The 11,251-nt window shown below is 39.9% G+C and overlaps 1 protein-coding gene across 1 annotated transcript in view; it reads right to left on the bottom strand.

Moving 5' to 3' along the window:
• The window catches only part of MYO16 (myosin XVI), a 322,187-nt gene that overhangs the window by 295,016 nt on the left and 15,920 nt on the right, over positions 1-11,251 (bottom strand). The window contains exon 2 of the mRNA XM_009276139.1: positions 5,854-6,117. Within this exon, the coding sequence (XP_009274414.1) occupies positions 5,854-6,117 (264 nt within the window). The remainder of the gene's footprint in view (positions 1-5,853; positions 6,118-11,251) is intronic.

Below are 11,251 nucleotides of genomic sequence, written 5' to 3'. Positions count from 1 at the left end.
TCTCGCTCCCCTCTCCCCCCCCCCCCCCCCCATTAGATTTTGGGTAACAGGACTGTCACATTCACTTTTAGCTTTTGTTTTCATCACGGCAAGTTTATCTGTCAGTTCACGCTCAAAAAATCACCTCTTTCAAAGCAGCCACTGCTTCCCATTGTTGTCAGTGGCAATAACTCCACCACTGCTTCAGGAAGGATGCATATACCTTATTCTCAAGAGGCCAAAATACCAAGACCCATTCGGCATGACTACCTTGTATTTGAAGCAGAAACTCAGGCTCAGATCCACTTAGTTTATTTCCTGATTGCTCAGTTCATTTCCTAATTGCTTGTACATGAGTCCAAGCCGATGTGCAGGCTCAGCAAATACTGGAGTATGCGTATCAGAGAAGAAAATCTGAGTCCACGCTAATGCTAAGTGTAGGTGCCTGTTTCAGAGTGGGAAGGAATGGGATGCAGAAGCCTGCTTGGCTACATCTCCCAGTTTGCAGTAAAATTATATGACTGATGTCAGCAGGACAAATATCCTGCTGTCCATTATTAATAGGGATTTAACATCTCACAGAACAAAGCTATATAGGATTTAAAGGCAAATGAACTACAGGTATTCCCTTGCCAGCAGTAGAGGTGTACAAAACGGGTGTCAGAAAACACAGTGCGCTCACTTATTCACCAGCTTCTGCTCCTACACATGCCGTCGCTGAGAATGATAGTTGCAGAATCTCTCAAAATGCTCACTGTTAGTAGGTGGGGGTGAATGTGGCCCACCAACAGCACTAAAAAGCATATTACTTTAAAAAAGAGAAATTGCAGGAAGCTGCAGGGAGAAAGAGAAGGAAGATTTCCCTTCAATCTCCCTGGGTCAGATAAAAGGCTAAATATCATGTAGGAACAATAATAATAAAAAAAAAAATTAATAATTTTAAACGCCTCCAAACAGAACAAAGATACAACATTTTGCTAGTTTTTAACTTTGTGAGAAATATAATGAGTATATATTTCATTTCTAAACTTGAGACAAAGCAGGTCACCGGTAAAAATTTCTAAAAGCCCATTCTAAAATTAATTTTAATGCAAACTAATGATCACATCTATTAGCATGCAGTATCAGAGATGCATTTTGAGCCCAGTAGCAGCTGCTATAGTAATTTTGGAGAAGATATATTGCATTCTTCATGAATAACAAAGACAATGAATACTTAAGAGTGAAATTCCGATCAGACTCAGGTGTGAAATGTCTCTGCACTAGCCACATTATACATTCATCTTTATATATATTCATGATATCCAATTTATCTCACCTACCAAACCAGACTACTTCTCACCATTTCCAAATGTGCTGTCCAGTCTATATAGTTTATGATATTCCATAAGAAATGAGCCCCTAGACTTCATTTGGGAAGCTACTTCTATCCTATTCTACTGTTGTGTCGTCTTTCCACTTTGTATACTACACTTTTTGCATTCCCTTCATAGAACTGAAAAACATCCATCTCTAGCTGTCTTTTACGCCTATAGAACGGGTGTTCTTTCTTGCTGAATTATTACCAGCTGCATTCAAACCTGTTCAGATATGAGCATTGCTTTATCACGCTCATAGGTCTTCATCTCCTCCTTTTTAATCACTCCCTATAATTTCTCCTGGTTTTATTGCTCTTCCATGAGCTCCCTGCAATGTATCCACATTTTCTACTTAATCAGTATGTGTAACTGACATAAAATTTTTATAACCAGACCTCAAACCAAGTAAAACTACTCCAGGATTCATCAACAGGCAAGATTTTGCTTAACAGTCTCAGAGGAGGAGAAGACAGTCAAACAGACTTTGGTAGTGCTTCAGTTTAAAGAATGAAGGAAGCACATAGTCGTGGGTAAAGCCTTTAACAGCCCGAGATTTGCAAATAATTCCTAAATACATCTAAAAATTGAAGAAAATAGGCCCAGCTGCAATTCTCTGTGGAAGAGGCTACTCTTTTATAATTCTGTTGTTTTATACCCCCTTCCAAGGGTAAAACTGGAAGAAAACTGTACGAATGCCACAATTTTAGCCTTGAGACTTTCAATTTCATTTTACAAAAACCCCACACCCTGAAACCTGTGAAGCTTGAGGACCTATAAGCACTTTGAACCCAAGGATCACAACAACAGTACAAAAACATATACATTCTCATCACAAAGTTGACTCTATGTGTATCCAGTTATTTAATTTAAAGCATCCAGGTTGCACAGCCCTCTTCTTGGACACCACGGTCTGCCCATACATCCTGAATGGCACTATCAGGCTTATTCACAGCCAGACGAGTTATATTATACCTTGACTGGAATTCATCTCTTCAAAGCCATTGCACTTCAAGCTCACAAAATTAATTACCCACAAGGAAAGGTGTCACCTGATAGAATTTAGTCGACCAAAGCTATTCGAGTACTGAATATGTTGTAACACACCGTTACACTTGTTATTAAATATCTCATTATAAACAAAATGTCTAGTTCGAAAATTATCTCTGAAAAAGTAAAAACATTCAAACTGCATTAAAATACCCTGCTGCCAATTAGTAATGTTTAGTAAACAAAACTGATTTTTTTAAGATTTGCTGAGTTCTCATCTTGATTACTTTCAGCATTTATTCCAAAATATACAATATTCAGATCAGTCTGAATCCCATTCTTTCACAGGATAACAACTTATCTTCATATGGCAGAAGGGGTTTTATTCTATGTCATTAAATTATTCTTACTAATTCATGTTAAGGTACTTCTCTGCTACTTACTTGGATTGAGCTATTTTTTAAAAAATTCTTGTTCAATGCCCAGCTTTTCCAAAGAGAAGCATTTTTTAATACTTATTACTGAATTTGGTTCCCTATATTCAAACTGAGCACATTCGGGAATGCTGTTGATTACTGAGCACACTGTGCAGTAAAAGCCAGATCCTGGAGACCAGACAGGGATTTACAGGAAGAAAGGAAGGCTGACAGGCTGTTAAAACCTGTCTCCCACCTTTGTTTGCTTGACCCAGTATTATAATCTCTTTCTCAGTCCCCCAGGCCATTTCACCTAAAGCAGGGAGCTGAAGAGATGGTTTGACATTTGAAGAGCCAGGAAATGTGTGCTCATTCCCATCTGCAGCCTTATATTGCAGTCGTTCCTGCCTTAGGACCGGGTGAAGGGGAGGGCTGATGTGAAACTGCAGTGAGGTGGAGGATACTCCACGCAATTACCAGGATCCATCACAATTAGCTTACTGGCTATATATACCCATTAGTAAACAGTGATGTGTAATATGAATGATGAATGTTGAATGAATGACTGAAATAAATAAATAGACAAGGGAAACAGGTGGTGCCAAAAGCCCAACTTCCCCAGCTATACCTGTTTCAGCGGGATTTCTTCAGCCTACGTCTAGCCTGGCCTTATGGATTGAAAACCCATTACTGTTTGGAGGCACTAGGTGTGCTTCCAGAGCACATCTTCCAGTTCAGTTTTGTCTGAAAGGAATCTAGTTTGCATGCTCCATAAAGCAAGACCAAACACAGTAAATGGATATGATATTTACTACAAAAGCAGATGTCTAATTTGAACTGAAATCCTAATGTAGATATATTCGCTGAAGAGTCACGGTTGGATGTTCCACTCAGCAACAATAGCAGGAGAGCAGCTTTTATGTCTGTGAGCTTCAATTTTTATTTTTTTTTTAAATTGGATCACATGATTGCAGTTCTTAGTATAGCATTATTCAGCTCAAAGTGAACAGGCTCTGGGAACATTTGGCTAAAATCACGACAGGCACTTGCACAAGCTGCTTAAAGACAACAATCACACTTTTTCATAGTCCTGTGAAAGGACCACAGGCATCGAATTCAGGATAGTGTTGTTAGTCCCACTGGGGTTATATGCAGGCTATTTAAGCTCCTTGCTTCTGGGGACTTATTTTATCTGTTTCAAGTGCAGGACACCATCGCTGTTTTTCCCCCACCTTACTTTCCTCTGCCTGAGGTATCTTCCCTTTATGCTCATGCTATTCAGTCTCAGCAGTTGCTGAACTTTCTGCTCTGATTCAGGTGCAGCTCAAGGCCAAGTATGGGCAACACAAAAGACTGTTGATGCCCCATCACCACTCCAATGAGCAAGCTACATTTCTTCAGCATAAATGTCAAAAATAGCCTCAAGTATCTGACTTTTACAGAATGCTAAAAGTCATATCTAGTATTCTGCTTGGGTTTTAGAGAAAGCTGGGAGCTATGGGAACATGGAGGAAGATCTTCACTTATAATCCCTGTACTTTTACACAGTAGGAGAGTGGAATGAAAGCTTGTGAATTTTATTTGTAACTTAGTTATAAATGATGCCTTGGGCACTCACTTGAAGAGAAGAGCTCTTTGATTCATTTTCTGTATAGATCTAAATGTGTAGGACTATACCTCAGTGATAAGCAATGATAGAGCAAATGCCCATTAAAATGAAGATTCAGGAGTGAGTAAAAAACCCATACCTAATCAAACAGATAAAAATTAGGAGAAACTTGCCAATTCATTTGCGTGATGTGACTCTATTTCAGAGCCTTCCTTATTCAGGAAGTTTTGTGCTAATGTGATTACAAAGAGCTGCCATAAAATCTGTTTGCAAAGGGGTTGCTAAAAGCATTGCATCAGTTCTTTTCTTATATCCCTCCCACACAACAGTATGGGGATTCCTGGGGACTTCTAAAACTTGAGAGATCCTTACTGCAAGGTTTGGTTCCCTTTTGAGGAGTAAATTGCAGAATTCCTCAGATTACTGTCAGCTGCACCAGGGATTCAAACAATGCCAGGAAACTAAAAGCAGAACCCCTAAAATATGGATATGTATTTCAAAAGGACATAAACATCATTTCACAAGCAGAAAGATGACCCACTATCTGGTATGACTATGGGTCAACACCATCTCGTTGCTCTAGCCAGGCCAGTGTCACTAACAGCAGCATTCATTACTCCAGATTTTGGCTAAAATTGAGAAACTAATTTTCAAAGTAACTTGTGTTAAATTCTATGGCTCATATAGGTATATGAGGCCACAGGTAATGATGATCATAGTCCTTACTGGTTTTGAAATACATTAGTTTATACATATTTGGGCCCCTCACTACAAGAAGGACATTGAGGTGCTGGAGCGTGTCCAGAGAAGGGCAACGAGGCTGGTGAGGGGTCTGGAGAACAAGTCTTCTGAGGAGGGGCTGAGGGAACTGGGGTTGTTTAGCCTGGAGAAGAGGAGGCTGAGGGGAGACCTCATCGCTCTCTACAACTACCTGAAAGGAGGTTGTAGTGAGGTGGGTGTCGTCTCTTCTCCCAAGTAACAAGCGATAGGACGAGAGGAAATGGCCTCAAGTTGTGCCAGGGGGGGTTTAGATTGGAGATGAGGAAAAATGTCTTTACTGAAAGAGTGGTTAAACATTGGAAGAGGCTGCCCAGGGAAGTGGTTGAGTCCCCATCCCTGGAAGTATTTAAAAGACGTTTAGATGAGATGCTTAGGGACATGGTTTAGTGGGCATGGTGGTGTTGGGTTGATGGTTGGACTCAATGATCTTAGAGGTCTTTTCCAACCTTAATGATTGTATGATTCTGTGATTCTATATATTAACCTCAGAATAAATTCATTAGGTTTCTGAAGGTTTATTCTCCACACCTTATTCATTTCAGTAACAAGCTACACTATGTTGTACGCAATACATGCCTGTATATTCTATTACAACAGTCACTTTATGATTACTATCATGTGAAATTGTATTTTTCCTAAAGATAGGTAAGCAGAACAGGGAAGCTTTTCTTCTGAAACTTTTAGTTATACAAAAAGAAAAAAGTAGTTAACCATTACTAAGTACCTTCTTTATCATCATGACGTATGATTGCATCCTGTATCATATCAGCAAGATTAAAACGAACTCGATGATTCTTTCCATGTTTCAGTTTTTTTACGTAGCCCTCCCGTTTCTGGAAAGCTTTTTCTCGTTCGTAATATGCCTTTATTTGGTCACAGCGCATCCGCTTCACCAGCCGCTGCCGCTGGCCGAGAGGGAGGGACTCTAGCAAGCACTGCTCAATTTCCATCTCATGGGACCGAAAAACATTACATAGCTGGAAACAGCCTGTAAGAAATTAAAGAAAAACACATTTAGATCATGCAACAGCGTGTTTTCAAACGTGCCATGAAACCTCCACCAATTTTCTTGTTGTCCTTTCTAACCAAGTGTAACTCTATCATGTGAGCTCCTCCTACTCGACCAATGCTGGCTACAGAGAGTATATATCATTATCATTTACTTTTTGGAAACAACACATAACTAATTCCATTAAATCACTGATGCATTTTTTAAAAGCTAACTCCGTTCGTGTAAACAAATGTGAACAGAAATAGGTCTAAAAGTTCAAATGTGAGATGGGCAAAATACCTAAATAATTCAATATAATTCAAGTGGCTCGCATTTGCTTACAAACAAGAGACTATTATGCAGAGAAAAGCCAGTCTGATGCCCGTGCTTCCTTTTTATTGATTTTCATCTTGCTTTAGGTTAGCAAATTCCTGTTATTCAGTGAGAAGAAAAATAATCATATCATAATTATAATGAGTTCAGTAGCATGCAGTGGGTACTCAGGCAACTATCTATTAAAAACATCAAAGTAATTTCAGATTCCTAACTACGTGTATGACTTTTTTTTTTTTTTGTGCATTGTATAGAGCCATCCAAATGGAATCTTCTAATGAAACAGTCAGATACTGAAATCTTTGTGTGGAAACCGATCACAAATGTGTCTTTGATTCAGCCAATCCTAACATTCATAGCATTACCTTTAAGTCAGATTCCTCTTTTGTTGTTACTGTTAAATCTGATATTTTTACTGACATTGCAATAACAGCAATGTTCTTTTCCAGTATGTTCTCTTTTCCACTGAGACTGAAGACCGTAAGAGACTACTTGCTGCTAGTTGCTTTTCAGGGGACAGTTCTGTTACAAAAGGAGACTAGTGGAGTGTCAGATAATTTTATTGCCCGAGTCCTTGGATGTGAATCCACACCTTCCACATCAACGATGTAGCCACTAACCTACCCTAAGACCATTTGATGATTCTCATGTTCTACTTTATATACGTACTTAAGTTCTCTTCATATGGGAGCTAGATGCCCAAATTTGTAATTTCTAAGGACTGTCAGCAGCCCAGATGGGAGAGGTTTTCTCTCCTTAGTTTGACAGAAGAGCTCTTGAAGGGGATATAGACTCAAGTCACCTTGGGCAGTTAAGAAATACCAAAATTAAGCATTACTGTGTAATTTTAATTAGGCCTGCTTTTGCCTAACGATTTTGCTAAATCTGTAATTACATCATCAAAAGACCTCTACCTCATTCAGGGCTCTAGCTAAGTAGTGCTGACTAAATGACCGCTTTGTTGTCTCCTTGTCGCTTGACATATGTCTAATCTACTGAATACCATTCAAACCCCGCTCTGAAGGCATAATTAATAATTTTCTGACAGGCTTTTGTAAAAGCTCACATCATCATAGCACATAAGCGCTTCACAAATATTGATTTATTTTCATTAAAAAAAAGAGGGATAAAGGGGCATTCTTATCTACATTCTACTGTAGAACTGAAAGACAATGATTTATTTTTGGTTTAAATCACTAAATTTGGGTGTCCAGTCCAAGAATTCTATATGCTTTTCTTGAAGTTTTTTGTTTTGCTTTAAAGGCATAGTATTCTATAAACTATTATGTATCATAATACCATAATAAAATACTATCAAAGTGATAGTCCTAGGTCTGCATGTAAATCCCTCTATAAACTATCTAACATTATATATTTATGCTGTATTATTTTATATATTGTATAATATATTGTATATTGTATTTTATTATAGAATTTATCATATATTATATGTCCTCACTATCAATTAGAATCCAAGGTCTCAAACCAGACTTCCCAAAATTGAGGAGCATACATTTATGCAAAAAGTGCCCAGAGTGTCTTGTTGAGAAACTCCATGACACAAGCAGATACAGAATACAATTCTACAGGTCAAGTTCAGTCAACTTATTTTAACATAGGCTACCCTTTCCCTCTCTATAATTTCTGTTCCTTTCTTAGCATGCCCCTCTTGTTAAACGAAAATGAGTTGTCAAACTAAAAAATTGGAAAAAAGTATTGGCTTGCATTAAACCAAAACACAAACCATTTCTTTTTGCACATCAAAAGCCAACAGCTCCTTCTATATAAAACAAAATTTTCCATTTGACCTAAAATGATATGTTTCATTTCTGAGCACATGTCAAAAAAGACAAGGAAATGAAAGGGTAGCTCTGTAAAGCTGCAGAAGATGTGACTTTATTCCCCGCTTCAGTCCCAGTGTTCAGAGCATTCAATCAAACAGAAGATCTGTGCTCAGACCATCCTCAGCCCGAGGCAGTTTGCGACTGCATCCCCTTTCTGTCATGATAGGACTTGGGAATGAGCAAACTTCAAATCTTCCCTATTAGAATTGTTCTGCTTTGTATAAAATATTTCAGTGCCCATGCCTTAAGCCTACACAGTATTTTTGGCTTGTAAGACTCTAAGCTTATTCCCCAACACTTCTAAATCTGCATATAATGCCTGCCAACCAGGCTCGCAGCCTCAGTGGGAAAACCAGCTTGCTGTGTTAAACCTTGTTTGACAATGCAGCTAAGAGTCCAGCTGTACAAGAGTTTTACTTCTGCTCTGTTCCTTCCTTCTCTTTTATGAAGGGAAGAAGGAGCAGCCATGCACTTGAGCTCCGACAGGCTACAGCTGAAGTTGCTGTCTGTATCTGGAAAACTCAACTGAGGGTGAGAATCGTTGCTGTTGTTCTAGTCTTAGCTGTAAATCAGTGTTGTTTGCTGACAACAGACTTCAACTGTATCTTTGCTTTTCCTCAGCTTAGCTCATGTGCAGCCTCTGCTCTCAGGAGGAACTGGTAGTGTTTGCTGCCACATCACAGCTGAGACCGGTGCAAGCTGTGGGGCACCTTTGCTGTCACAGTGTTCTGCTCCTCCAGGGTGAGAAATCAAACAAATCGGCTTAATCAGTCTTGGTCAAATACAGCACAGCAAAGACGAGCTCATACAGCCAGATTCCAGTTTCAGGAAGGATGTGGCTGTCTTAGTGTCCTCTGCCTCTCCACTGTGATGACTTTCAGCTGGCATGAGTGCCCATCTATTTGTTCCATGAAGAACAGTGCTTGACTGCCAGAACTGGCCTCACATAGTGGTTTCCAGTGTGTGGCTGGAGTCAAACAATTCAGGCAGATTGAGAAGAGGACTCTTAATCCACTTGGGCACTGGTCACAGCAACTCAGTAATAAGTTGCAGATGGGATTTTTTCTCTCAGCACATCTGGAACCTGATACATCTCAGACGAGATCAGTATCTGACTGTGGATATAATAACTGCAGGTCAGCAGCCTCGCTAGGTTAAGCCTGGATTAAACAACATAGTATAGATGCAGACAAGGCAAACTCTCTAAATTAATCTTTCAGATGCTCATCTTTAAGGCATGCAATGTTCGGTCCCAGTTTTAGAACCAGACAGATCTCTGCTCTGACCGTGGTGGCCTAGTGAGCGTGGGGAACTGCTGACAGCACAAGAGGCAGAGCTTCCTAGCTATCACTCCGAGAGAGCTGGACTCAAACCCAGGAGGGTTATAGACATGCTTCTGGAGGAAATTCTGGGGATGGCTTAGTGTCACTTTGAGCAGGGGGTTAATCACCAACATTGGATTGGGTAACCATGTGTTGAAAACCTCCATTAACACATTCTCCAAGTTCTCTGGCTACCCTGTTCCAGTACTGCACTGCCTTCTATCAAAAATGCCTTGGGTTTTTTTGGTGGCCATTACCCCGTGTTACTACTGTCACTACTGAGAAGAGTTCAGCTTTGTCATTTCTGTAATTATCCTGATAGCCTTCTGCTGCCCTCACTCCACTTCCTCAGTGGCCATCTTACACTGGGGGGACCAAGACTACGCACATACTTGCAGGTGCAGCTTCACTAGCCCCAAGTAGAAGTGGACAATGACTTTCCTCAGTCTGCTGGCCGTACTCCTCCTAATATAGCCCACTATGTCATTTGACTTATTAACAACCAGCATGCAGGGCTGGCTCCCATTCCACTTTGTGTCTGCTGTAACCCCTGCATCCTCTTCAGCAGGGCTGCATCTCAAGTCAGTCAGTTCCCAGGCTGTACCAATGCATAGGGTTAGTCTGTCTCAGCATGAAAATATGCACTTCCCTTGTTGAACTGCCCAAACTTTCTGTTGGCCCAATCCTCAGGATTAAGCTCTACCATTTAAAGTATGCCAACCGCTCTGTCCTAATTTATCATTGCCAACAGCAGCAACAGCTTCAGCTGTAAAGAAAACCTCCAGGAAAAAAAATCCACAACTTTATTAGACAGATGTAAACTGTTACTGTTTAGAGACTGAAAACTCAGATACAGCCAGGCTCAAAAGAGAAGCTATTAGAGCCTCCTGAAGGGTAACATGTGCAGCAGGTCTGCCCATCCTTTTCTCTTCCGTATGTGAGAATAACGGCACAAACTGTCACACTGCACTTGTACAAGAACCTTATATGGGACCCATTCAAATAGCAGAAGATACATGGAAAACGTGATCTCAACCAGAGCTGGTTTTGAGTATGCTAGTCAGGAGGCAGTGTGGTAACATGAGGAAAGGTTTGTTGGTAGGAAGAAAGGTTGCCTTCTGAATCAATTTGCATAAGAGTTTATATCTCATTACATAAAAGATCATATTTGAAGATTATTTCATGTGGTTCTTGCTTCAGTGTATGACAAATCACAGTTATGTACAGTGATTCGATAAGGTCACTGTGACTGTCATGGTATATTGCACTGGATAACTCATTAGCAGTGTCTCCATCAAAACACTGAAAAAGCTTACCAGGGCATTATTTATTTAATGAGATGCCATGGACCAAAACGACAAGAATAAACACGATTGTCGGTATGTATCTGGTTTTAAGGTCTGCATCTTCTGTATAAGCACACAATAGAAAAACCTTTATGAAACACTGAAATATCAAAACCAGATTTCCTTTTATTATATTATATTGGTTATTAACCAGCACAGGACAAAGGAAGTCACTACCACTGTAACTAACGGGAAAAAAAAAATGTTTCAAGGATGTTTGCTAGCACAGAGCTGCTTCACTGACTGGGTCCACCCTGAACCACTAGAAAGAGAAGAATCATTGCTA

The sequence above is a fragment of the Aptenodytes forsteri genome, unplaced genomic scaffold (genome assembly GCF_000699145.1).
Source record: "Aptenodytes forsteri isolate BGI_AS27 unplaced genomic scaffold, ASM69914v1 Scaffold96, whole genome shotgun sequence".
Classification (NCBI taxonomy): Eukaryota; Metazoa; Chordata; class Aves; order Sphenisciformes; family Spheniscidae; genus Aptenodytes; species Aptenodytes forsteri.
The sequence above is the reverse complement of the archived record's forward strand: the minus strand, read 5'-3'. Positions and strand labels throughout refer to the sequence as shown.